General features: G+C 38.8%; 6 protein-coding genes across 10 annotated transcripts; 3 read left to right on the top strand and 3 right to left on the bottom strand.

The window, feature by feature from the left end:
- Positions 1-112: 112 nt before the first annotated feature.
- LOC116917319 (protein SREK1IP1) lies at positions 113-1,097 on the top strand. Its single transcript, XM_032922774.2, has 2 exons — positions 113-269; positions 429-1,097. The coding sequence occupies exons 1-2, from the start codon at positions 233-235 to the stop codon at positions 863-865; spliced, it is 474 nt and encodes a 157-aa protein (XP_032778665.1). The 5' UTR covers positions 113-232; the 3' UTR covers positions 866-1,097.
- A 390-nt stretch (positions 1,098-1,487) lies between these two features.
- LOC116917269 (lachesin) lies at positions 1,488-17,001 on the top strand. 4 transcript variants are annotated; one of them, XM_032922695.2, is made up of 11 exons: positions 9,553-9,570; positions 9,653-9,770; positions 14,603-14,733; positions 15,074-15,208; positions 15,308-15,383; positions 15,455-15,619; positions 15,693-15,818; positions 15,908-16,213; positions 16,278-16,319; positions 16,377-16,541; positions 16,642-17,001. In XM_032922695.2, exons 2-11 carry the CDS (start codon positions 9,716-9,718, stop codon positions 16,719-16,721), a joined length of 1,281 nt encoding a protein of 426 aa, XP_032778586.2. In that variant the 5' UTR covers positions 9,553-9,570; positions 9,653-9,715; the 3' UTR covers positions 16,722-17,001. The 4 variants fall into 4 exon arrangements, with proteins under 4 accessions (XP_032778587.2, XP_045025550.1, XP_032778588.2 ...); XM_032922696.2 differs by lacking the exons at positions 9,553-9,570; positions 9,653-9,770 and adding an exon at positions 1,488-1,703; XM_045169615.1 differs by having other exon boundaries at positions 9,519-9,770.
- A 10-nt stretch (positions 17,002-17,011) lies between these two features.
- LOC116917253 lies at positions 17,012-20,751 on the bottom strand. Its single transcript, XM_045169619.1, is given in 11 exon segments — positions 17,012-17,310; positions 17,388-17,563; positions 17,627-17,747; positions 17,808-17,966; positions 18,027-18,341; positions 18,419-18,594; positions 18,658-18,778; positions 18,839-18,997; positions 19,058-19,242; positions 19,245-19,353; positions 19,731-20,751. Coding segments are annotated over 11 exon segments (2,379 nt in total). The 5' UTR covers positions 20,484-20,751; the 3' UTR covers positions 17,012-17,205.
- A 132-nt stretch (positions 20,752-20,883) lies between these two features.
- LOC116921962 (28S ribosomal protein S7, mitochondrial) lies at positions 20,884-21,919 on the bottom strand. The gene is made up of 4 exons (XM_045169617.1): positions 21,784-21,919; positions 21,536-21,724; positions 21,412-21,475; positions 20,884-21,337 (listed from the first exon to the last, which is right to left on the bottom strand). Exons 1-4 carry the CDS (start codon positions 21,843-21,845, stop codon positions 20,948-20,950), a joined length of 705 nt encoding a protein of 234 aa, XP_045025552.1. The 5' UTR covers positions 21,846-21,919; the 3' UTR covers positions 20,884-20,947.
- LOC116917286 lies at positions 21,878-23,832 on the top strand. Of its 2 annotated transcripts, none has more exons than XM_032922735.2 (7): positions 21,878-21,991; positions 22,095-22,268; positions 22,328-22,774; positions 22,837-22,925; positions 22,989-23,210; positions 23,303-23,372; positions 23,454-23,832. In XM_032922735.2, the coding sequence occupies exons 2-7, from the start codon at positions 22,101-22,103 to the stop codon at positions 23,610-23,612; spliced, it is 1,155 nt and encodes a 384-aa protein (XP_032778626.1). In that variant the 5' UTR covers positions 21,878-21,991; positions 22,095-22,100; the 3' UTR covers positions 23,613-23,832. The 2 variants fall into 2 exon arrangements, with proteins under 2 accessions (XP_032778626.1, XP_045025551.1); XM_045169616.1 differs by having other exon boundaries at positions 21,908-22,013.
- LOC116917300 (phytanoyl-CoA dioxygenase domain-containing protein 1) lies at positions 23,761-25,302 on the bottom strand. Its single transcript, XM_032922754.2, has 7 exons — positions 25,100-25,302; positions 24,880-25,026; positions 24,681-24,803; positions 24,501-24,607; positions 24,396-24,430; positions 24,081-24,326; positions 23,761-24,016 (listed from the first exon to the last, which is right to left on the bottom strand). Exons 1-7 carry the CDS (start codon positions 25,130-25,132, stop codon positions 23,841-23,843), a joined length of 867 nt encoding a protein of 288 aa, XP_032778645.1. The 5' UTR covers positions 25,133-25,302; the 3' UTR covers positions 23,761-23,840.
- Positions 25,303-25,405: the final 103 nt, after the last annotated feature.

Genomic DNA, 25,405 nt, shown 5'->3' with positions numbered 1-25,405 from the left:
ATTACAAGCTCTTCTAATGCATAATTTATCAGATTTGTTTGCTATTCTGCCAATAAAGTGTCATTCAAGTCACAGGGGTGAGAAATTGGTAGCCCTAATTTGGTGTTTCCCGTTCCCGCGGTCCCGCCAGCGCCAGTAAATGCAAAATTAGAAAGTAAATAAGGGGACGCTTTATTATGGACCCATAGGCCCTCCATAGATAATTCGACATTGGTTTTTACGTTGGAACAACATGGATCTTGAAACATTAAACAAGCTGAAATCTTCTGGTAATTAATTTACTAAGGCAATCTATTATTTTATTTTCTTCTATCGTTTAAAGAATGAAATTGCTTATGGAACTCGTTCCTTTCTTCGTTTCCTGACAAATTGGTGTACCAAGTCAAAGGTTTTAGATGGGTGTTTCATTTGTATGTGTTTGATTATAGGAACGGTTGTTGGGCTTGGAAATGAAACTACTAGGCCAGCATGTAAAAAATGTGGCTACCCAGGACATTTAACATTCCAGTGTCGAAATTTTCTTTCAACAAATCCTACCAGTGGTGTGGTCTTAGATGTGAGCAGCACGAGCAGCGAGGAGGATGATATGACGACTCCCCTCACAATGCTGAGGGCTGAAGAACTAAAAGCACTACAGGAGAAACTGAAAGAAAGAGAAAAGAAGCTGAAAAGAAAGTCCAAAACTAAGAAAAAGGATAAGAAAAAGAGGAGAAGGAGGGATTCAAGTTCTTCATCAACTTCTAGTGATTCTTCTGATTCCTCTGCCTCTTCAGACGACAGCCACGAGAAAAAGAAGAAAATGAAGAAGAAATCCAAGAAACAAAAAAAGTCCAAGCACAAGAAATCATCAAAGGAAGACTCATAACATATTGTTTTTAATTGAAGTTAAAAAAAGGAATGTGTTTCTGTGTGTGTTTTGTCTTGGATTCAGTTGTCCATTTTAGTTTTTTATGGCTCTTGAAGTGATATCCCAAGGGAAATCTATGTAACACCCTGTGCTCAACAAGCATCCTCCACCACCATCCGAACATCTCTAACCCCATCCACTTCCTCTTTTTCACATTAAAAAGAAAAGTAATAAAAAAAGACAGAATTCATATCATTGCGCATTATGTCAGCTTTATTAAATAGCTATAGATCAAACAGATGAAACCAAATAAATAAGATTGCGGGCATTTTTTATAACGGCGCGTTGCAGACATCATGCTGTATTTAATTCCATGCGCCGCCATGTAATTTACGTTAATGTTTAAACTTTCGTTTATTTTTTATTTTTCATGATCTAGTTTCATTTCAAGGAATTTAAATATTAATTCATTTCCTGTTAATTTGTTTTTCACATTCTGAAAGATTGCAGTTAATTGATTAATTGATTGTTATCATTTATCTCGAAAAAGTAAAAACAATTGCTAGCTTGGCCAATTTAAAATAATTGCAACGCCGTCGACGAAAACGTGAACCAGTTGAAAATGTGCTGCAAAGAAAGTTTGTGCTCCTGTCGTATAATAACTTTTGAATTTTTCATACTGAATAACGTTGTGAAACGATCAATAACATGCTGCCTAAAAGAGTGAATGCTGAATAAGTGATCTTCTTCTCATGGGATTCTGTTTTCTACTCAAAGACTTTTGGAAAGAAAAATGTTCACCGTATGATGTCGATCCATGCTGATAGTGTTTCGAGGCCGACGATCGAACAAGTAGGTGGGCGTTTTTTCCCCTTCTTTTTTCAGCCTTTGCGAACTACTGTCATTTTTTCACACTATTCAATTTGCTGGGTTTTGATTATTAAAGTGGGTTTGTGTCTAAAGTAACTCGCTAATTGTGAATGTCGGGAGGATGTACGTCGATAAAACACGTTCAATCAAGACAGGAAATTGGACTTTTAGAATATATTTTTTCTGCTATTTCTTTTCGTGGCGGAAATGAAATAAAAAAAACTACCTTTCTTTTAACCGGATGTAGAGCAAAATGCAATCAATGGGAAAAAATGGCGTATATGGGCATGTGACAGCTGGTCTATAGTGACCGGAAGCATTGAGATGCGCTAATCTCTTTTTCACATCTAAATGTCATCAGACAAGTCGCTCCATTCACGTAGAAGCCCAAAGTGATACTTGTTCCGTGTCCTTTACTGGCAGATAGGAAATGAACGTCGCAGTCAGCGTTCACGTTACCATTTATGACGATGTTGACATTATTCGGGGCTCTCGATTCAATCAAATGCGTTTCGTCGACTGTACGTAAGCATATAAGCTCTCCTTCCCGATCGTACGAAAACGTAAAGATAGGGGAAATTTCATCGTCGAAAAAGAAAACTTGAAAACGAAAAGGACTTGGGTCTTTGCAACTGAACAAAAGTAATAACAGAGTAAGATAGGGACAACTGGACGTAAAGGCTGTACTTTTTGGCGTATGAAACACGGTTTTGTAACAGTGAAATTGGTTGCATTTATTGATAGACAAAAAAAGAAAGAGAATTGATTTTTATTTTTCTCCATTTTTTTGTTGGTTGTTGCTGCAATGAAATGGCTTCGCTCCCTGTATATTCTTTTCAAGTGGTCTGACTGGACCCGCATGCGTCAGTAATACATGTCCTCAGGCCACTGCCACCCTATTCAATTGTCTAATGCACACGCTCACGCTTTTTCGCAAAACACCTCTTTTTCTTTTCAAATTTTTCCCGTTTGTTTGCATTACTCTGCAAATATGAAGAAATCAATCGAAATGAAAAGGTCGTCAAAAAAAGAGTCACGGTTTGTGAAACATCAAGTATAGAAACATTACAAAAGGTAATGAAATGCACAGCCAGTAAAATTTCGGACTTGTTCTTTTTTCTCAGTCGATATCTTGCGTCTGAACGTGAGTGACAGTACCATCTGGCGAGTAAATGATGGCCATTTATTTTCTGTTATTATTTTTATTATACCCCCCTCTTGCAATCTTCGATTTTTCTTTTTGCTTACCCCCTTTCGCCTAACGCCATTTTTCATTTGGGTGCCCCTCCTTCCGTTCTGTCTGTTCACGTATTCAATCGTCCATTGAATAAGTGAGAGGAGGAGTGGGAGGGGGGACTTTGCTGCGTGTGCGGATAGATTCCGGTTATGTTCTTTCAAATGATGGGCTTTTCTCCGATTTCCTCCGCCATGCGCTGCGGTGTGTGTAGTCGGTTAAAGTTATACCGGATCCTTCAACAACAATATCGAGGTTGTCGATATTCACCCCCTACTTGACCTTTTTTTTTTTTTATCATGCGTCTCATCCCTTTGACAATCTTTTTTATTATTTCTTCTTCTCAACGTGCTCACTTTTATTCCTCCCCCAGCACAACTGGACTGCTGCCTCCAGCTGTGCTTCATCGACACTTTGCCATGGGGATGCGTGTCAAGCTCATCATTCCGCTAAACTTGCTATAGTTTCTCTATACGCATAGAGTGACGTCATAATAACTTATGGAGCGGCAAATACAAGAATTATTTTTTTTTGTTTTGTTTCTTGTTCAAGTGAAAGTAACAAATAACGCGGAAGAAAAAAAAAAAACGTTTCCAGACGATTGGGTTTAGCCTTTCTTTTTCATTATTTAGGGTTTCTTCGTCTATATGAGCGTTGAGAAGAGGCGGCCGTTGTAATATTATTATAAATGCCTAAAAAAGACGTAACATGAGCTTTACATGAATGTGTGTGTGTATAGTCATCGGATATGTGCACCGTTTGTCAGTCAAAATGTGCGTGTGTGTGGTGGCGCGTGATGACAATCGGCCATTGTTCCCGTTTCAAATCCTTCCCTCAGTGCAAGGCATTTTGTTTTTTATGACTGTCGTATTTTTTTTTTTATTCTGAATCTTTCAGTTTACCCTAAACAGTTGATTTGCCTTGGTTTGAATGCCGAATAAATCACGACCGTTTCTTTGATTGCTATCCATTTTATTTATTTTGTGTGGGGGTGGGAGGGTGAGATTTACGAATTGTTTGGATTGGTGTCGGATGACGATAGAGAAAAAGACGGTCATCGAAAGATCGCGTGGCTCTGCCATGACAATGAGCAAATAGGACATTTCGATCGATATAGCGCAACTAAATCATCTTTTATCTAATAAAATTGGGCGAGAGAAACTGACGGCCCGCGGATCGTATTTCACGCATCTTGGTTTGTTGCCGAACCCGCTTTTAAATGCAGATGCCAACACAATGGGAATGAATGCGTTTATTTGTAATCGCGTCGCGTTATTACCGTATGGGTAGGGGGGGGGTTGTGAAATTCTTTTCAGTTGGAGCGCGAGGAGAACCGTAAGAGGCCACTCGTCTTTCAGGTGCCATCGCAGCAAAAAATCTTTTCTACCACCATCCACAAATGTTGGAGAGCTGGTAATAATACGCACACACTTGGAGCTATTCATACAGCGTCCACATCAGCACAAAAAAAAAAATCTTTAAAAGAAAATGCGTGAAATTTCATTTCTTTTTTATTGTTTGTCACCAATGTGGTGTGGAGGGGGACATTGTCGATTGCCTTTGGTTTTTTTTTTTTTATTCTGGCAATGAGAAAAACAAAAGGCAAAGAACGAATAATTCTTTTCAAATTGCTGACTTGATTGTTTCTTTATTTGTCGCTTCTCCAATAGGAAAAAGTGAAGACGAAATCAAAGTTGAATTCAATTTTTCTCTTAATTACAATTGAGAATCTCACAAAATCAGATTTTCTTTTTTATTCGGAATAATTCCGAATGTGGTAAATGAATCCCATCAGTTGATCATCGACTGATTGAATAGTTTTTGGTGAGCACCGGGATCATAGTGGTACGCTGGGCACTGGCGTGAAAACGAACCCTGTTGTAATGTTCTCTTGTTTTTTTGTTTTTTTTCTATGAAAATGGATCGTGTTATCCACCAGAGTGTTTTCTTTTGTTTTCTTTTTGAACCATCCACACCAACCACCAACGCCCTACCCCATACGTCTATGTATCTACTCACGGGGGTCGGGGAAAGAGAGCCGGAGCGTGCGCGATCAATTAACTACTCTACAGCACCGCGGGGAAATCAAACGTATGTTTTCGCTCGGCCGCAGGGAAACACGCACGACTCTTACAAGAAAATAGAAAAAGATATTCTTACGTACATAAATATATCTAATACTTTATCCTATCGAGTAAATATGTGTTCATGGATCCGAAACACACCTCGTACACATATAGATCTATATAGGAGTCCATCCGTTAAGACCTTTTCTCGTTCTATGCTTCGGGTTTTTTGTTTTTGTTTTTAATGTACCATTTCATTTTCTGCGTGTGTGTGTGTGTGTGATGGTACAAGTCCGTATACATGCGGGATTTCCCGGCGACTTGAAAACTCACGCGGCTGAAATTCCCGGAGGTGTTTGTCGGAATCGCCCGGGTCTATGTCATTCGAACAGGGGTCGACCGGGCGTGTCGCGAACTTGTGATCACCAACAAATCGATTTAGCTGCCCGAAGAAAAAAGAAAAGAAACGATTAGAAAAATCCCGCAAATTGGTTTTTTTATTATTATTTTTAAACGAGGTGACATTATCAAACGACATCTATTAGATCTAATCTGAAATGGAGTAGACAAGGCTATTTAGAACATTAGCCCGGAAAAAAAAGGGGAAGGATTTCATTTTTGTTGTTGTTGCGAAAAGGACATTTTAACAGTATAGTAATTTGGTGTGATATATATTTATTTTTTTTCTCCGTCGTGTAGACAACGTTTAGCTGAGGCAGCGCAAGTTGGCCCATAACAAAAAAAAAGTCACAAAGTTAATTGAAAAATGATGGTCGACTTTTTGAGCTGAGGACGGAGCGAGGCGCACACATCAACTCCTGCTGTTGCAAAGGGAGCAGGGCTTATAGCAAACGCAGCAGCTGCATCATCAGCTGCGGATGTGCCATGAGGTTCTGATGGGATTGCTGAGGAGGATCATCCCAAGAGCTCGTCACTGTTGCCACTTTGCAACACGGAACCTCCATTAACCTTAATCTCTCTCTCTCTCTCTCTCTTTGGTATAGAACTATCTTGTTTTTAGGGAGAAAAAAAATAGGATAGGCTTCTCTTTTTTCTATTTATATTTAAAAGCCAATCAGCATCCAAAATTTCCCGTCGTGCACGTATGCACGGCTTGGCATTCTACCTGAAATCAATACGGTGAAAGCCCTCACGACCGGAAATGACGATAGTCTCGAAACTTGGGGAAACTGTGTGCGCGGGTGGTGTATCTATTTAACAATCCAACAAGTTGGGGCCACACACACACACAAAAAAGGCGCAACATCCCAACTAGTTTTATTTTCCCCCTCGTCTGGCAGTTCTGCCCACCGATTCTTTTATTTTGCGCGCGTCTAATTCGTGCGTATTTATAATAATGAACTTTTATTTTATTTTTTTTGCTCTTTCAAATTGCGTATTTGGGAATACTTTTACAGTGTAATCTAAAAAAAAAAATGTGTTTTTAGCTTTTTATTTGCCTGGTGGGGTGTACGTTAATTCGTGTTGGGTCTGACGCTTCCCGCGTTCAAATGACCGCTAAAGCCAAGCGAATAGCTGTGCATCTCTTTTAATTTTTGGGGCACATAAAATTCTATAGGAAGTAAAGGATCTTTTCAATAAACGCTGGGTTTCATTAAATGATTACCTTTTTTTTTTTTGACTTCCTCCGCGAATTACGATATTGATTTATCTCCCATCTTTCTGTTGGCCTTTATCTCAGCGAAATGTCGGAAGAAAGTTGACTTTTTTTCATCAAAGTTTCAAAAGTTGAATCATCTGACGTATACCTGAACAAAGTCCTCTTTTATTTGGGCGCAGACTTTAAACCGCTGCCATTTGAAATTGGCAAAAAAAAAAAATTGCGCGTCTTTTTTTTCCCCCAACCTTCCACTGCTGCGTTTATTTCCCAATTTTTCATTTCAGTATTTTGCTGCGTGTATTCGACATTTATTTATACGTAACGAAATGGACAGTACGATGTATATGGCAGTAGAGAAACTAGAAGAAGAAAAGAAAAGATATAGTTGCTGTCCATCTCTTCTCATCCGTTTCACGACGTATATTTATATATATAAGACTTTATAGAGCCACCTTTGGCCGCAGCCGGGGCTCTGCTGACATCGTTTTTCTCCCTTGGCCGTCGTCTAAAGCATGATGCACGACTCCCAATAGGATTTCTTTCCATCTTTAGGCATTTTCGCTTCGCCCCCATCCTTCGAAAAAATAAAAAATGTTTTTATTTTTTATTTATTTATTTTTTTTCCTCCTTGGTAAAGAGGTCGTAATAGTCGCCATCTTTTTCATACGCTCGTTGCCTCTATATGCAATAATGGAATAATACATGTATTTATATACTGTACACACTGGGTTTGTGTGTCTAGGATGAGAGACCTTGTTTATATTACCAAGTCGCAATTTATCCCTTTACTCTTTTGATATGCTACATCATAGATTTGTTTTTCTCTTGGTTTGTATTTGTGTGTCTTCTTTATCTCTATTAGACATTCTTTTGTGGCCTGCTTTTTGTTTTGTTTTTTACTATTTGATACAAAGATGAACGAACGGCACACATGTAACCACTTTATTATCTTTTGTCTCTTATTATTCCATATTCCGTGTCGTTCATTTTTGTTTTCTTTTTTACTAAGCGCAAGCCACTGTCTGTGCAACACCGTAAAAGAAAAGACATCAGCGGCTCAGTTGTCTGATGAATCGGACAACGATGAAAAATGTGGACGTCCTGATTTATGTGAATTTCTTTTTCCCCCTTTCTTCCTCGCAGAGCCTACGCCCTTTTTTTTCCCCCGCCTGATTTACACGGCTCCCTTTTCATTACATTTTCTGCTTCTCTTTTGAATAGATAAGATTCTATTACAATGAAAATGTGACAAGTTCGAAGGAGAAAAGTTCAATCGATCGTAGGATGTATTTTTGTTTTTTACTATTCAAAAGTAGTTGGATGACGTTGAACAGTCAAAAGCCGATTGGTTTGAATAAAAAGGGCATTTCTCTTGTCGATCGTTGCCGATGCAATTTTAATTATTGATGGATTTAAATCCTTTGGAGGGGAAAGGTTTTTTCAACATTCAAAAAATAAAAAGAAGGACGTCAAATTGAAGTGTCGCAGTTGCATTTCATCGATCATTAGACCGTTTAAATTCGCGGCTAGTTTTGCCATCTCACTTGCCCACAGAAAAAAGAAACACTTGACTGCGTATAGTTGATGTTATTTTATGCACAAACTATATGGCTGATCTAATCCTAATGGGTAGCTGACGTGCGCTGGCCGTCACGTCCAGCGCGTGAACTCGCCGCTAACGTTTGTCACGCAGCTACAATAATATCCATTCCCAACGCACTTTTTTTTTGTGTGTGTGTGCAAAGTACATGGAAACAGCGTTGCGTGATTTCGCCAGGGAAAAAAAAGTTTTCACGGGGGACTTTTTCTGGACAGAAATGACAATTATTTTCTATGCCGTTTGAAATACTTCAAAAAAAAATTATTTTTGTTTTGTTTTGTTTTGAAAATGGATGTTTCACAGTCAAAAGTTATTTCACGCTCTAATTTTAGGATATGCCCTGCGGCTAACCGACGCCTTTTTTTTTGTTCTTCTTTCTTTTAGGTATAAGGTGAGGGGGAGGGTTGACGTCGTCGACGACCGATTGATCATTACTCAACCGTCGGACTCTTTTTGCTGGGCGACGATGGCTTTTTTCTTGGGAGGGTATGGACATCTGTTTTACCATAGCCAAAGATTTCTTAGCTTCTTGTCAAGTCTTGGGGAAAAAAAATGAAATGGAATCCACATAAGCAGATGGATAGATGATTGAGGAGGCGCTGATGTTTGGGAAAAAACTGGCATAGATTATCTCTTTTAACAGGCGTTAACTTAATTTTTATAGTCATTTTATCTCCCGCTAGATGTGCTGCTTTATCTTTATAAATGTATACAACAATTTTGTGATGAGGTCTTGCATCAAAAGTTCAAGGAGGGGAGATGATTGGATGTTGATGTCCTTTTTGGTTGGGGTTTGTTCATAACCGCGTTGGATTGGACAGTTCTCATTAAGACGTCGCTGACATACATGACCGCCAAGTTTTGTCCTTGTAAAAAAATAAGGAACGTGTTAGTTCAGGGACGTTCTGCTAAAGGTAAAAAGAATAAAAGTTTTATAGAGAAAAAAAAAAAAAAAGACAAAAATCTGATGAGATCCTGAACGCGGATCGTTCCACACGACCGCTACAGAAAATGACTAGTTTTGTCGCTCTTGTCTGACAGTTCCCCTTTTTGTTGAAGTGTGTGTAAGGAGCATGCGCCTCACGAGCTATACACACTATGCCCATTAACCACCCGTTGTGTGCCATGTATAAGTCATCCAGCCGGTCTCTGTCTCCCCCCCGCTTTTTTTTCTTTCTAACCGTGTTTGACTTTTGAGGGGGAGTCGTATAGTCGCCCCTTTTCTGCTGTGTTTGTATTATACGCTTATATGCCACGTCCTCCTCTTCAAATTTAGTTCAATCCCGTATCGTCCGCCGTCGTAGACAGACGTGTCTTTTGCCCTTGAAACTGGTTAGTTCGTGAGAAAAAAAAAAAAGAATTTCGAATCGTTTTGTGTTTTGACAGTTGTTGGTATTATTACGTTTTCAAACAGAAGGAAATTTGTAGTCCGTGGGATATGCGGCTATAGATTTTTATTTCTTTTTAAAACCGAAGGATGACGATCGTTTTTATCGTCTTTCATTTGTTACTCCAATCGTTCACTGTGTTTGGTAAGTTGAATTTATTTTATTTAAAATGCCGTTGTAATGTTTGACAAGAAGAAGACGATTGGACTTTTCTTTGCTTGTGGTTTGAAAAGCCATTTTGACCTTTCGGGATCGTAGAGGGAATAGACCGTAAGCTCAGACACTTGTAGGATTCCCCCCCTTTTTCCCGCTCCCGTTTGGTCTTTAAGTACAAGAGTGATGTGTCTAAGCGTGGGAGGAAATGCGGTACGTCAAATGGTTTTTGATATTTTGAAATTCTTCGAAAGAGCAGATCGGATTGCGTATGAGCTAATGAAAATCTGTGTGGCTTTGCTTCATCAGAATGATAGAAGACATACAAGTTGTTCCTCTTATTCGAAGAGGACTCCTGTGGGTTCTTCAAAAAAAATGTAATAACATCGAGGGGGATTTGTGTTTGTCCATCCACCATATTGTTGTCCTACTTCTAATTGCACCTGTATGTTTTTAATTCTTTGAAACTTGTCAACTCTGTTAATTGAGCTGTCAGGTTTACAGACTTTAAAGGCTCGGACCCTCGTGGACATTTCAAGAGATAGGGCAATTACACATTAATGAACCGTAGCCAAGAGATTCGTTACGTATTCGCCGGCTTTATATAGGCAATGTCGCAATTTAGAAAGGTCTGCCATCTAAAGGGGCTTAATAATGTTGTTTTGTCACAAGATACACACACGCTGTTTGCACGTAGGCACTCGAGCGTATAAAGGGATTTTTTTTTTTCGCGCAAGATGAGCGAACACGATGAACGTAATTTTCTTCTTCGTTTTGTTTATTTTCGAATTGAGGAAGGTAGAGAAAGAGGGACGAGCGCAACTTGTTGTAAATACGCCGACGGGGGAATTCATTATGTGCAACATCATCAACCAATAGAAATGATAAGATCATGGAGCGTGCAGCAAACAAGGCTAAAACAATCGCGTACGCAACTGCTAATCACGCACGAAATAATGCAACAGAGACAAGGTTCCACGTACACTGTGAACGATGTATTATTTACAAAAGAGACTGTCTAAAAAACAAACAAAAAATCTCGCTCTAAGACATCCTCCAATCAAGGACTCATTATTAAATTGTTTTGCCCTTTTCTTTCAGTTTTTCTGCACTCAATTTGCCGATTTAGTGGAGTCGCTTCATTAATGACCTATTGAATTTTAATTTATCGATTAAAAATTTATTTTCTTTTAACAAGAAGTTTGACGTACGCTGATGACTCTGTAATGCTTAATTATACTCAAAAGAAATGTAAGACATCAGCTTATCTTGACGTCTGTTTCTATTTGAAACTGGCCTTTGCTATATATGTACATCTTTCCCCATATTGCGCCTGTCGGATCACGTTCAATGATCCCTGCCTAGATATCCGGAATAGGTCTTGATCCGTAGTTGAAATATGGATACGACTATGCTATTCACAACGGCCGTACCAGTTATAGTATAGCGGTTTACCTTCCGACGGGTTAGCGACCTGTTATTTACTTCCAACAGCCGCAATTCAAACATCGATCACGTTTCTTTGTGGCTTAGTACCATGAGATTATATCTTTGTCGCAATGAATTTGATACCATTGGTAAACAATCGTCTGGATTTTTGCGACGTTCGATTGGCTATTGGTGTGTCCACTTGTTGGGGCCCATCGAAATGTAAGTGTGGGAAAGTTTATTCATCCGCAAAAGAATACAAGACAGGGGAAAAGTCGGTGGATTTTTCTAATCAAATAAACACGTGGACAAGAACTACAATGAGCCAACTATGAGAATGAGCGCATCAATAATTCGTTAAAAACAAAGCTAGACAAAAGTTGAAGACAAAAGGCCACCAATCACAAAGTCGTGAGTCAAGTAAAATACAAAACAATAAATAAATAAAAAGTTAGAACCCAACATCGTTTCTTAATACTCTATTGATTTTTGTTTTTGTGGTTGGCTTTTCTCTCGTGTTTGTTTATGCATTTTTTTTTTAAACGTGCATGATGATGCGCTTCATTCTCCTCTTTTGTTGAATTCAGTAGTTTTTGGCCGTGTGTAAGCTACCTCCCCCCCCCTTTTTTTTCCTTATAAATTCGTATCTCTTTTCATTCTTTGGAGGCGATCTGAAAACTCAGATAAGGTGATGATGTTGCATCGCGGTACGTATATAAAGGCCTTCTATCTTGATACTGCCGGCTTGGATGTTAATAAACCATTGTGTTCATCAGAGCGCAAAGTTTGAGATACAGCGAAGGACTTTTTGCTTTTGTGTTACAAACCTGCTGTACCAGCTATAAACACACGCAAAGCAGACAGTTTGTTGTCGGGCTTATTTCGGGTTTGAAATGCTTTTTCTTAGTCAATGCACGTAATACCTATATACGCTCGTATATGTTATTATTAGGCATATTGTTATACAGACATCTTGGGATTAAATAGCGGAAGGTTGAGTGAACTGATTGTGCACACGTTTCTGTAATTGCTTAATCCACCTTAAAAGAAGGACAAATAAGAATCAGATGCGATAGGACCTACCTTTGCGTTTAAACATTACGAACCACTGAAGTGTAGCAATCCGCTCCATGGAATGTCATTTTCTTTTTCTTTCTTCCTCCAATTTCACAAATATGCCGAATGAAAATAAAATGGAAAGGATAAAAATTAAAGGGATATTTTTTTTGTTTTGTTTTGTTTTGTTTTATGAAAAAATTTATTCAATCGAAATATACGACAAACACGCCCGGCAAAGAAAATCGAAAAGACAGCATCGTACACATCACCCATTGCATCAACTTGGAACCTGTCACTTGCTATTATTATATTACTTTTTATTCTTCTCCCCTCCCTCCCCCCCTCTTTTTTTTTTTGACACTACCGGTCAGACAATTTAATGGATTACGTCTCCGGCCATAGCAATAGTTTTGTTATTTTCCGTTCGTTTGAATCGTCAAAACAAAAGTGGATATAGACATTTTCTTCGAAATGTTTAAATCATATAATCATTGCGAATAAAGTTAGATTTTTCACGTTTGGTACTACCGACCTCTACGAGCTAGTGTACGTAATATTTCTTGTTTGGAAGCAAATTAACTTTGAAAGTTTTGCTCTCAACTTTTTTCGGAAAACTTGTTAGACATTGACAAGTTCAATCTAGTTTGACGGAGTACATGCACTTTTTTTTTTAAACAGTTAGTAGTATTGATACTTCCATTATTCCGGACAGTTTTGTATTTAAAAAGAAAAAAGTTTCATTTTTGTTTTGTTTCTCTTTTTCGTGAAATAAGGGGCGCGGCGTCTTGTTTTTGTACATGCAAAACACGTGTCAGCATCATCTCTAAAAGTCTTGCCGCTTCCCTTTGATGATACAACTGCATTTGATACAATTTCTTAAAATAGAGAGAGAAAAACCGATATGAAAAACGGTGCGAAGAACGAAAAAATGTGCAACGATAAGAAGATTCTAAGAATTTTTCTTCTTATTTCACGGCTCAAACCGTGATATCTTTCGTTCTCAACATGCTTGCCCTTTTTTTTTTCCCCGTTTTGTTTTCGTTTTATTTTTTATTTTATTTTTGAAATCTTCTTGGCGCCTTACGCATTTGGTTTTGCTTTTTCAACTGCCGCGCGCGCTCTATATTTAAATCCGATGATGGGCTAGTTTGTCCTCACGCCACACATTCCAACGATAGCACTTTTGCGTCGTGCCCGTTGGCGTGTTTGGAACTCTCAAATTTCAAATTCTGTCTGAATGATTTGAAAAAAAAAATAATAAAATAAAGGCAACAGTGAGGAATGAAATAACTGGCTGCCAGCATATTTTTTTTTTCCCGCTCTCCGTAGCAGGACACGTTTTTTTGTTTTTAATTCATTTTTAGTTGTTGTTGAATGACGAAAACAGCGAGTCGGACACGGAATGAAAGATGAGGTACAAGAGAGTTTTAGTGATATGAGAGTTTTTCTGTAGCTCTCATAAATATAGGTCGATATTTTTGAAAAGAAATAGGGCGCGCGCTCATTTGAATTGCATTTAACGAGGAGCAGATGTTCACGCAAGACGACGCTCGACACAGTTGAAAGAGAATTTTATTTATTTATTTTTTTCAATCGAAAATAAAGAAGATGAAGTTGAAAGAAGAGTCGCAGGTGGTATAACTAGAGAATATATATCCGTCATCGTACGCACAAGCCATTAGATTGGGAACTGCATCAAGATTTATCGCCTAGACTATCAAATACGAAGCGACTATTTTTGGTCATTTCCTAGTCGTAAATTTCCCCTCCCTTTTTTCAAAAAAATATTTGTCTTTTATTAACATTTTTCATGCGAACACAGTTCGAACGCGAAATGAATGAAATAAATCATGCGAAAGATTAGAAAGGGATTTAGCGGTTGAAACGGGATAAACTATTTAAGATCCCATTTCCTCAACACGCGGCAAACAAATGCCCTTGGCTAAATATCGCCGTAAGTAAAGACCCGATCACGGCAAGAATTCAAGATGACAGTCAATTACACGACTGTCATCGACATCATCACGCAGTTTGCGTTCGCTATAGTATCTAAACGTGTGTACTATACTGTCAGATGTACCAAGCTCTATTTCTATTTTCTCCACCGCTGTTCCTTTTATTTTTATTTTTTTCTTTCTCCCGGTGGGGTTATACGACACCTTCTTTCGCTTCTTGATTGAATCCCATCTGCGTCCCCGTCCCAACAGCTGCGATGAAGAAATAATCAAAAGTCGCATCCCCCCCGTCAAGTCTTCTTTATATATATATATACGATGTGTATTTTTTTTTTCTTATTTAATCTTATTTTTTCTTATCTTCGTCACCGTTTATCTTAGGAGCCGGCAGCAGCGGGACAGTTAGCGGAGAACAGGCGCCTATTTTCCTAGAGCCTGTTAACAATGCCACCGTCGTAATTGGAAGGGACGCCAGCCTCACCTGCACCGTAGAGCATTTAGGGGCTAATAAGGTTCATAATAGCTTCCTTCTTCCGTTTGCCTCGGCAGCGCTAACGCGCTTTTCTTTGGCAAATTGACTTTGAAAAGAAAAAAAATACTATTTTCCTCTTGGCCTGTCATCGACGTGAAATTTTCACTTGTTGCCTTTCTCAAATGATTAGAGTGTTTTTTTTATAAGATCAGACGACGAATTTCACGTTAACTTTAAAGTTGATAACTCTTTCATCAAAAAGCTGAAAATTTAACTCGGTTTTCTAAATTTTTTTATTATTATTATTGTTAAAAAAGAAATCAAAAATAACTGGGCTGAAGTGTAGGTTTATGATTGATTGGAATTGTTTTGTCGTATAGGTGGCATGGATCCATTTGGATCGTCATATGATTGTTGCCATTCATCAACATCTTGTCACCCGCATTCCTCGTTATAGCGCCACTCACGATGCTCATCGAAACACTTGGACGCTCACTCTTCGCGGTGCTCAACCGGTTCGTTCATTTCGAAACATTTTTGAAAAAAAAAATTTATAAATTCCTAACGTTTTTGAATTGCTCATTTCGAAATAACAAAAAAACAACAACACAAAGGAGGATGCCGGAAGATATTTGTGCCAAGTCAATTCCAACCCGATGATCACGCAAGTCGGCATCGTTGATGTCGTCGGTAATCTTTCGGCATCTTACGACACCAAAAATTGTTGAACTATTTCTAATATATTTTATCATTTTTTGTAGTGCCGCCGGTGATTGTCGATGCTGGCAGCTCTGCGTCGCACATAACGATCCGTGAAGGATTAAGCTTGACGCTCACCTGTCGTGGTGATGGAGTCCCAGCACCAAAAGTCACTTGGCGCCGAGAAGACGGACGCCCTATTTATCTCGGCGAGAAGAGGAAAGACGGTATGGCATTTTCATGTTTAAACAGCAATCAACATCATGATGTTAATGGCATTACATTTCGTTCCCGATGTAGTAATGAGTGACGGCGAAAGTTTGACACTCAATAAGATTGGACGGACAGAATCTGGAGCTTATTTGTGTATCGCATCCAACGGCGTCCCGCCATCTGTTTCGAAAAGGATCTGGGTCGATGTTGAATGTGAGTGACGTTCTTTTGTCTTTGAAACTGTCATTTTGATTGTTGATTTTTCTTTAGTGACGGAAACGTTTAATTTGTTTATTTGACAGTTCCTCCAAACGTTTGGGTTCCAGCTCAAATTGTCGGATTGCCACTAGGAGGTTCCGTGACATTCGATTGTTTCACTGAAGCTCAACCGAAGGCTATTACTTACTGGGCTCGAACGGCTGGCGGCCCGCCCGAATCGGATCTCGTATTGTTACCTAGTCGCAGGATTCACGCCGATTCGACCAGTAGCGGCTATCGGACGCATATGAACTTGACTATCCAATCGTTTGAAGCCAAAGATATCGGCACTTATCGATGTGTGGCCAAAAATTCTCTTGGCGAAGCAGAAGGATCAGTCCAGCTAATGGGTTCGTTTGATAATTAATGACATCTTTAAGACAACTTTTTAAATGATTGATTTTTAACCAACAGAAACGGAACCGGATAATTCAAATAACGAGATGATTGTTGAAGGTGGGTCTCGAATGAGGAGTTCTAAAATGACGCAATGTAACGAAATGTTTTGAATAGATTTTCCTAGTGTTGAATCACCACCGACTACGCCACAGAAAACGACGGTGATTCCTCGATCTACTGCTAAACCCAGCACGAGTACGTGGCAACAAGGAAATCGGGTTCAGTTTATCAGCAACAATTCTTATTCAACTGGACGCCAATCAACAGTCCGTAACTCAGGTAACTGATGCAAAACTGTCACGAAAATAAACTATCAATACTTTTGTGTCTATTCAAACTCAAATGTATGTTGATACTTAACTGTTGCCATTGGATGCAGGTTTACCTTTGTTACCATGCTGGCCCCAGCAACTCACTGCCATTATTCTCCTGATCGTGGTCAACAAGTTGCTGTTATGAATTGTTTCGTTACGAGGCCGTACAGTATCCCTGTTTTTCAAATCTTAAATAATTTATATATTTCAAATAGCTTCAACTCAGGTTGAACGCAAAGCCCCCGTGCTCACCAAATGACAGTTTGCAACAAAAACCAAAAAAACAACCGTAAATCCATTTTACCTGTTCTTCGTTATACCCGACAATTGTTTGTTTGTAAATATCACTATACCTTTGCCAGTAAATGCTGTATACATGCCAGAGAGAAAGATTGGAAATGACACGTATTCTTAGGTTTGCAAAACATTGTGAGGTATTTGTAATTATTTTGTATTGAACTCGAATAGGACACACAAATATGGCGAATGGGACGGCGTGTGGCAGTAACAGAGCGAGTCGAAAGTAAAAAAGTTAGTAAGTAAAAATTTTGAAAATATCGCCAGTAGGAACGTTTCGAAATGTTTAAACAGTTTAAAAGAAATCACTTTTAGCGTCATACGCCGGAAAACTAGGATTTGAGATTTGACATTCGCAGTATGTATTTTTTGAGGGGTTCGGAGAGTTGATTAATCACAACAACCCATTTGCCGAGGATAGCAGGCTTGCATTTCATCTGTGGTATTAAGTATTTTTTCAAAAGCACAAAACGTTATTTGATGCCCTCCAGGGTAAGAACAAACAAAATGAAACCTGTTCAGCAACGAGTCCCTCGGCAGTCAATCGGAATTTCGAATAGCCAAATCCTATTGGAACAGAAACAGCAGAAACTCTTTCCATCGTGTCGTCATCGCTCGTAACACATGCTGTAACGCGACTGGCCTTCATTACATCTGTAATGATGTACACGCTTTTGGCGCCGACCAGATCTAAAATCGATGAAAACTTAATTTACTCCACATGCCTCCGTAATGTTCTGCCTGTTTACGTACCAGGAATATTTTGCTTCAGGAAAAGGTCTCCTTCACTCAAATTTAGCGGGATGAGAAATTTGTGAAGCCCTTCGACAGTCAAATGTAACGAATATGATCCGAAATCGATTTCCTTCTCCCACTGAGCATGTTGAAAATAATATTAAAATGAAACGAAGAATGCACAAAGCTGTTAATGTACCTTTTCGGACTGATTGCCGACGTCCTCTGTGTGTGGTTTAGCGCTGTTCAACAAACGATCAAGGTCAGTTTTTTCCAGCTCAATGACTTCGGAAACGTGGCCAATTACATGGTAACAAGCACTCGCCAGCGAATGCTTAATCTTTTGACTTACGTTTTCCTTGGGACAAACATTTTTATTTTGAGGTTTATTGGCCATTTGTGAAAATAAAGTAGTTACCGATTTGCTCTTGACGAAAACTGAGAAGAGGCCGAAATCATCAGCATTCGAGAGGTAGGGAACTGGTACGAGTTTGCTCTCTGAAAGTAATTCTTTACCGATAAAACCACGAGTAAAATGCCAAATAGTATCGAGCAAATCTTTCTGAGAAGCAGTGTTAGCCATGTTTGAGTTTTTTTCTTGCAAAATAGGAGTATTTACGTCGGGAAAAAAGGATTTGAGTTTTGAGAGTCGAGTGATATATTTTTTGAGGGGTTCGGAAGGTTGATTAATCACAACAACCCATTTGCCGAGAAAAGCAGGCTTGCATTTCATCTGTGGTATTAAGTATTTTTTCAAAAGCACAAAACGTTATTTGATGCCCTCGAGGGTAAGAACAAACAAAATGAAACCTGTTCAGCAACGAGTCCCTCGGGAGTCAATCGGAATTTCGAATAGCCAAATCCTATTGGAACAGAAACAGCAGAAACTCTTTCCATCGTGACGTCATCGCTCGTAACACATGCTGTAACGCGACTGGCCTTCATTACATCTGTAATGATGTACACGCTTTTGGCGCCGACCAGATCTAAAATCGATGAAAACTTAATTTACTCCACATGCCTCCGTAATGTTCTGCCTGTTTACGTACCAGGAATATTTTGCTTCAGGCAAAGGTCTCCTTCACTCAAATTCAGCGGGATGAGAAATTTGTGAAGCCCTTCGACAGTCAAATGTACTGACTTGAATCCCAAATCGATGTCCTTCTCCCACTGAGCATGTTGAAAATAATATTAAAATGAAACGAAGAATGCACAAAGCTGTTAATGTACCTTTTCGGACTGATTGCCGACGTCCTCTGTGTGTGGTTTAGCGCTGTTCAACAAACGATCAAGGTCAGTTTTTTCCAGCTCAAAGACTTCGGAAACGTGGCCAATTACATGGTAACAAGCACTCGCCAGCGAATGCTTAATCTTTTGACTTACGTTTTCCTTGGGACAAACATTTTTATTTTGAGGTTTATTGGCCGTTTGTGAAAATAAAGTAGTTACCGATTTGCTCTTGACGAAAACTGAGAAGAGGCCGAAATCATCAGCATTCGAGAGGTAGGGAACTGGTACGAGTTTGCTCTCTGAAAGTAATTCTTTACCGATAAAACCACGAGTAAAATGCCAAATAGTATCGAGCAAATCTTTCTGAGAAGCAGTGTTAGCCATGTTTGAGTTTTTTTCTTGCAAAATGGGTGTTTTACAGCTTTATTTCGTCAAGTGTTGGAGAGCGTGATGAAGATGCAACTGCCTCGACAGAGTTCTGGCCCTTCAATATGGCCGTCGATCCTGATGGTGTTCTACGGCCGTAGAACACCATTCAAATTTAACAATCATCGTAACCGCCATCGGTTTATTAAATTTGTACCACGTTTCCCTTTTGAAATAAAACTCGGCGTTATTACGAAGTTGGATATTTTAAAATTTGCTATTGGTATGCCGGACAATAGGATCTGTATTGTTATATTACCGGAAACGTTTCCCTTTGGGCAAGTTCTTAGGACACGTGGCACAATCTATCAAGCAAAAGTACTGCAAACGTTTGAAGAATCTTTATTAACGATTTAACACAGGATTTAGTTTATTCTTGGACAACATATACTCCGAGAGAGAATAGACGTAACACAAATTTTACTAGTGATTTTTATGTTATCTTTGATTTATCAAGGACGCTGACGCTCTTAGAATCCGCTATGTAAAACCTTAATGGAGCATCAATCCACTCGGCAGCTTTTTTACTTAAACCAATCCTAGTCGATGTTACGGTAACAAATTCTGGTTGAGGACTCCAGTCTTCTATCCAGATTATAGACGAGGGATCCGCTAGGTCCACCTTATTCAATTCCTTTGTGATACCGAACGAAAGGCACAATTTAGAAGGGCCGTTGCATAATTGGTGTGTCGGTAGACGATGGCACGACTTCTTTTGAGACTCGGAGCGGATCTGTTGCATTCGTTCTAATCCAGAAAGGGGTTCTATGGCACGTAAAAGAACGGCTGTCCCATCGCCTCCGCTCGAGATGTTGAAACAGTGATACATTCCATAGATAGAAAAGACGTATACAGTCCCAGGCTTCATAAACATCGGCTCGGTACGCACCGAACGTTTACAACTTGAATGAGCAGCTTTATCCACCATGCCCAAATATGCTTCAGTTTCTACTATTCTACCACAGATATGCTCCTCATCGTTTATCTGCCTCACAAGGACTTTACCCAGTAAGGCATTTGCCAGGAGAGAGCTTTCTTGGTTGAAAAATTCGTTTCCCAATCGGGTTTTGATAGATGGTGGAGATGAAGGTAAGACAACTGGTAGCAGGTGAGGAACTGATTTACATTTTCTTTTTCTTGGAGGCTCCCCAACTTTTGCATTTAGTTTCTTGAAGTAAATACTTGAATTACTCATTTTCTGGAATGTTCTAATGCTCATGTGTCACGAAGAATATTGTACAAATAGGAGAAAAAACTAGAAGGAAATGTAAAAATTTATATTACCACATGCATCTGGCATGAACCTTGAAAGTTCAAAAATGTTTCACTTTTCATTCAGAATGTTAGAAAACATGAGTACATTTGCATTTTCGAATTAATGATTAGTAATAAACGAAAAGCTTTTGCTTTTTCAGTACCTGAAAACATGCCCGCTTGTTTTGTTTTTTGTATTTTTTATTTGGTCTCCTTGACTTTGATTCTTGTTATGCCAAGTCATCAAGCCCTTTCTCTCTAGGCCAGCAGCATTTTTCCCCCAGAGGCAGAGGGCCAGAGGCACTGCCGCGCTGAAACTATAAACTTATAAAATCAAGAAAAGAAGGGTAAGGCACTAAAGAACCTTTTCTTGAAAATGTGTATTAACAACTACAAGTAATAAGTAATATGAAAAATTGTTAGCTTTAGTTATCCCCAACGATAATGAGCATATGCCCTGTTAGTTTCACATTGTTTATGCAAATCTTGTTTCCTCTTAACCACTTTGCCAGTATTATTGAAAGCTTCTAGTAGCTCATATGCAAGCCTTTCAGGAAAGTGTACCGTCCTTTCTTTTTCTCTGGATTCCAGAATCATCCATTTCATGGCAAGGAACCGGGCACGGTTTTCCGTGATGGGGATGGGAACTTGATATGTTGCACCACCTCGTTTGATAGGTGTCAATTGAAGTACAGGTTTACAATTTTCTAAAGCTTTATGAAATATGACAATAGGGTTCAATTCAATTTCAGCTCTTTCTGCATCTGTTGTAGCTTTGTAGTATTTTGCGAGCTGCATCTGCTTGATTTTCATATAGGCCTACAAAAGTTTTATACATATATATCAACTTTATTAGGATATATTTGCAATATATAGTTTTAATGGTATTTTACCGTTTCAACCAATTTTGTTGCTACTTCCTTATGGCCTTTTTCCATAACCATATTGATGAATTTGCTTGGGACCGAAACCGAAAAGTTAGGTGTTGATGCTAGACTATTGCTTTAAAAGTCTTACCTTGTTAATTCATCATGAAAAACTGAAACATTATGGTCACTTCTTGCCGCTTTTACAGGAACGAATTCACGTTTTTTCGCTTCTCCCGATTCAATCAACTGGTCCAGTTTCTCGATGCTGTATGTTGGCTCTTTGACGAATGGCTGATACATGCTATAAGGTTGTTGTCGAGCAATTCGGCCCAAAAAGCTACAATGGACACAACAGTAAATAAAGTTAACCCTATTCAGGGATATAACTTGTCTTACTTTATATGGCAATGTATTGCATTAAAACTAGGTAACTTCCGGAGTACGCCGAACAACGACATTTTCCCGAAAATGTTGTGGCACAAAATAAATAAGTTCCCGGTAGCAGACAGAAATTCTTCATTCGTCGACTGCTGTTAATGTTGCTGCTTGCTGCTAGCTGCTAGTTGTTAAAACGTAGTTTAGTTGCACTAAACACGTTGTTGACGTATGGTTTAGGTTACATTCATGTATCTCTTTAAATTACATTAAAGTAAAAAGATTTTCTGTGAAGTACGCTTTCTCAGTTTTCTATGCAAAAAAACTTCTAGTGTACAATGGCTTCCGGTTTCCGTTGTATTTCGCTCCGGGCCTCGTATCCCACAACAAATCCGATGGTTTGGACGAAAAGCAACCAGTCGGTTGAATTAGTTGCAAGTAATCGTGTTTATGGAGCTCATAAAAAAGGCTTTAACCGGTTACAATGCTATGTAGATAAACCAAAGGTGAATCACTATTAGTCTAAGCTTTATTGAAAATTCTAATTTTTATTTTTATTTTCCAGGCATTAGCCATTACTTGTTTCGACACTTTAGAAGATTCTCTTTCTAGCGAAAATCAAATTTTGACCCAAATGGTTGACAAGCCATTACAATTGGAACGTAATCCAAAGGTGCTTGGGAAGCGCTATACAGCAGTTAGTCTACAGCAACACATTCAAGCAAATGACTTTGTAAGGCAATTTAGAGCTCACAGAGACTTCTGTCTGGGGCAAGATCAAATACAGGATTGCCATTTGAGCTTTGAAGATGACCAAATTCAACAAACTTTAGTTTCGATGACTGTGGATCAGCCTAGTTTTTCAGCTTATTTTTGTAGTCAATTGTCTTGTAATGAAAAGCTTTTGCTTTCAACTGGGGATACTCCACAGAAAAGTTCCAACAACATAGAAAATCAAGGATTACCATCGCCGTCACAGTTACAGCATGTATTTGACGTTCTCAGTACCACGGTAAGAACTGTTGTTTTCATAGAACTCACTGGATTAAAAATAACAGAATGCCCTTTGTATAGTTACCCAAATTATTTATTCAACCCATGAATTACCAAATTTATAGCCCCGACATTGTTTTTGAAAATCGAATTAGGGGTACACGCACAGTGTAAGAAATTACATATAAAAATGCTACAACAACCTTATAGCTTAATAACATTTTCTCTTTTAGGGGCCTCTACAATTACGTAAAAGAAGTGGCACTTCTTCGATGTGTTGGACATCTGAAATATGCCTACGTCCGTTTCGAGATTTTAAAAATAACTCAGCATCCCGAAGAAGGCACCATTAAAGTTCGTTGGCGCATATGTGGCATCTCAGGACTGAAAGTTCTCTTGCAATTTTGGCGCTATAAGCTGTGGCAATGGAAAGAGGTTCTGCAAAAGCAGGAAAGGTAACAAAATGAAGAAAAAACAAAACAAGCAATAATCGCTTTTTACCTATTTATTTATCTACCAAAATTGATCTCATCTTCTTTTTTTCTAGTTGGTATGATGGATTTTCTACTTTCCACGTTTCTTCTAAAGGACTCGTCACTCTTCACGTAGCTGACAAAGTAAGATCAGCCTTTTATTAAATATTATATCTCTATCCTTCCAACTTGTTACAAACAATATTGGACATATCTGTTTTAAAGATGATGCCCGACGACGATAAAGTAACCGAAACGAACAAAGGCATACTAGCAGCCAAACTAGCTCTGCTGTTGGGCCTTCTTCCACAGCATGATTCGAAAAACCTGTCCGATGTGATGGAAAATCTGCTAATTAATTCAACTGGTAAAAGTCAGGCATGAAATGCCTGACACACGTCCCTAGTTTAAATTAGAATTTAAATAGCAGAAATGTGATTCTGCGCTCCTTCTGCCAACAACCCAGGAAATTCTTTAAATTTTCCGAAAAAAAAACTTGGTGTATAGTTTGTCAAAATGGGTCTATCGTAAATAAGCTGGCTAAACTGGATATGTATTGAACTTGAAGGCAACGAGAGCAAATTCAATAAATTGTCCAACGAAATATTCTGGTTAGTTATCGAATACTCCTGGAAATGGAAGCTTCTCTGTTGGCTGAAGCCAGTTGTCTGATGAGTATGTTGTATTCTCTCGTTCAATCACGTGGAATGTGTAAATGTGTCGGGAATTCTGCGACAGATTTCGTTCACTCTTGTGTACGACTTCTCCGTGGATTAGTACCATAGAACCTTGAGAGTATTTTAAGTAACCGTTACAACTGTTTATAATTGTTTCCTTTTATACGTGCTCTACCTTTTGGAACAGGTCCTGGTATGAATTTTGTTTCATCGTAGTCAGGATTAGGATCAGTGTAGATAGTGAAGTTTGGCGAGCTTTCATCAGGATTACGGATGAATCTTCTACTTATTCCTTCCTTGTGCGACCCGGGAATAAACCATAGACAGCCGTTCTCTAAAGTCACATCCTCCAGCGCAAACCACATACCAACTATCTTCATGGGTTCCGTATGGATAAAGGTAGAATCTTGATGAGGCGAAACTAAAGATTAAAAGTGATTAGAGTTTTAAGATTCTTATTTTTCAACAACAATGAAATTGTTGTTAAAACCTTCGCCGCCGATCCCAGGCTGCTTGAAAATGTACCTTTGGCGGGCAAAGAAAAAATTATTAGTACTGCCTTTTATTTATCTTTGGAAAGTTATTTTAATCACACATGCTCTGAGCGATAGCAGGATCTTTGAACCCAATGTCCTTAAGCGATTCTTTGACTTCGGGACTGAAAGTCACGCGTTTAAAATCCGGGTCAAGCCAATGCAAAGCCTTTTGCATAAAATAAAAGAACGCGTAATACTGCAGACGATTAAGGTAAAAGCTATTGCATTGTTTTACGGACATGGCCAATCTTGTTGAGGGAACGATCTTTCTCCACAATTAGCTCCCCATTTTCATTTAAAGCGCCTTCTTCGAAGAAATAGCGAATCTTGTCACCACTTTCCAGAAAGTAAGTATCACGGGCCTAAACGATCAGCAAATCAATCAAACATGCCAAAGTGTTAGTTTAAACGTTGCCGCCGTATTGACAAATAATTCACTTGTTTAGGAGTGTCCGTTGTTGTGAAAACACTCCTGTGCTGATCCGGTTGGAAATCATCGATAATAGTTGCTATGGCTTTCCGCAAGGAAGCCACATCTTCATCGGTCAAGAAATTGTTGATGATCAAATATCCATCGTTATGAAACTAGATGTAATTATGCAGACGGAAATGACTGAAATTCGCCAAAGGTATGTGACAACGAAATTTAATTCAGTACTTGCTCTATCTGATCCTTATTGAGAAATCCCATTACAAAAAAAAGCTGAATTGCCAAGCTACTAACAATCCGACACTCACAGCACTAGTTTTGCAACTATTCCAGATAATTTTTATCCTGGCCTTGTAGAGCAGAAAACAAAAACCTGATCAGAACTCCAAAATGGTAAGTCACGTCTCCACACAACTTCTCGTAGACTGCAACGAAAAACATCGGCTGAGTCTGCTTCGTTAGTGAGATAAAACGAATAAGGCAAAGGAATGCCAAAGGCAAAGTGTGGGGTACTTTTAAATGTTATGGAGCTTT

This window comes from Daphnia magna, linkage group LG2, assembly GCF_020631705.1.
Source record: "Daphnia magna isolate NIES linkage group LG2, ASM2063170v1.1, whole genome shotgun sequence".
NCBI classification, from domain to species: Eukaryota; Metazoa; Arthropoda; class Branchiopoda; order Diplostraca; family Daphniidae; genus Daphnia; species Daphnia magna.
Note: the sequence above shows the minus strand (reverse complement) of the source record. Positions and strands in the feature narration are given on the sequence as shown.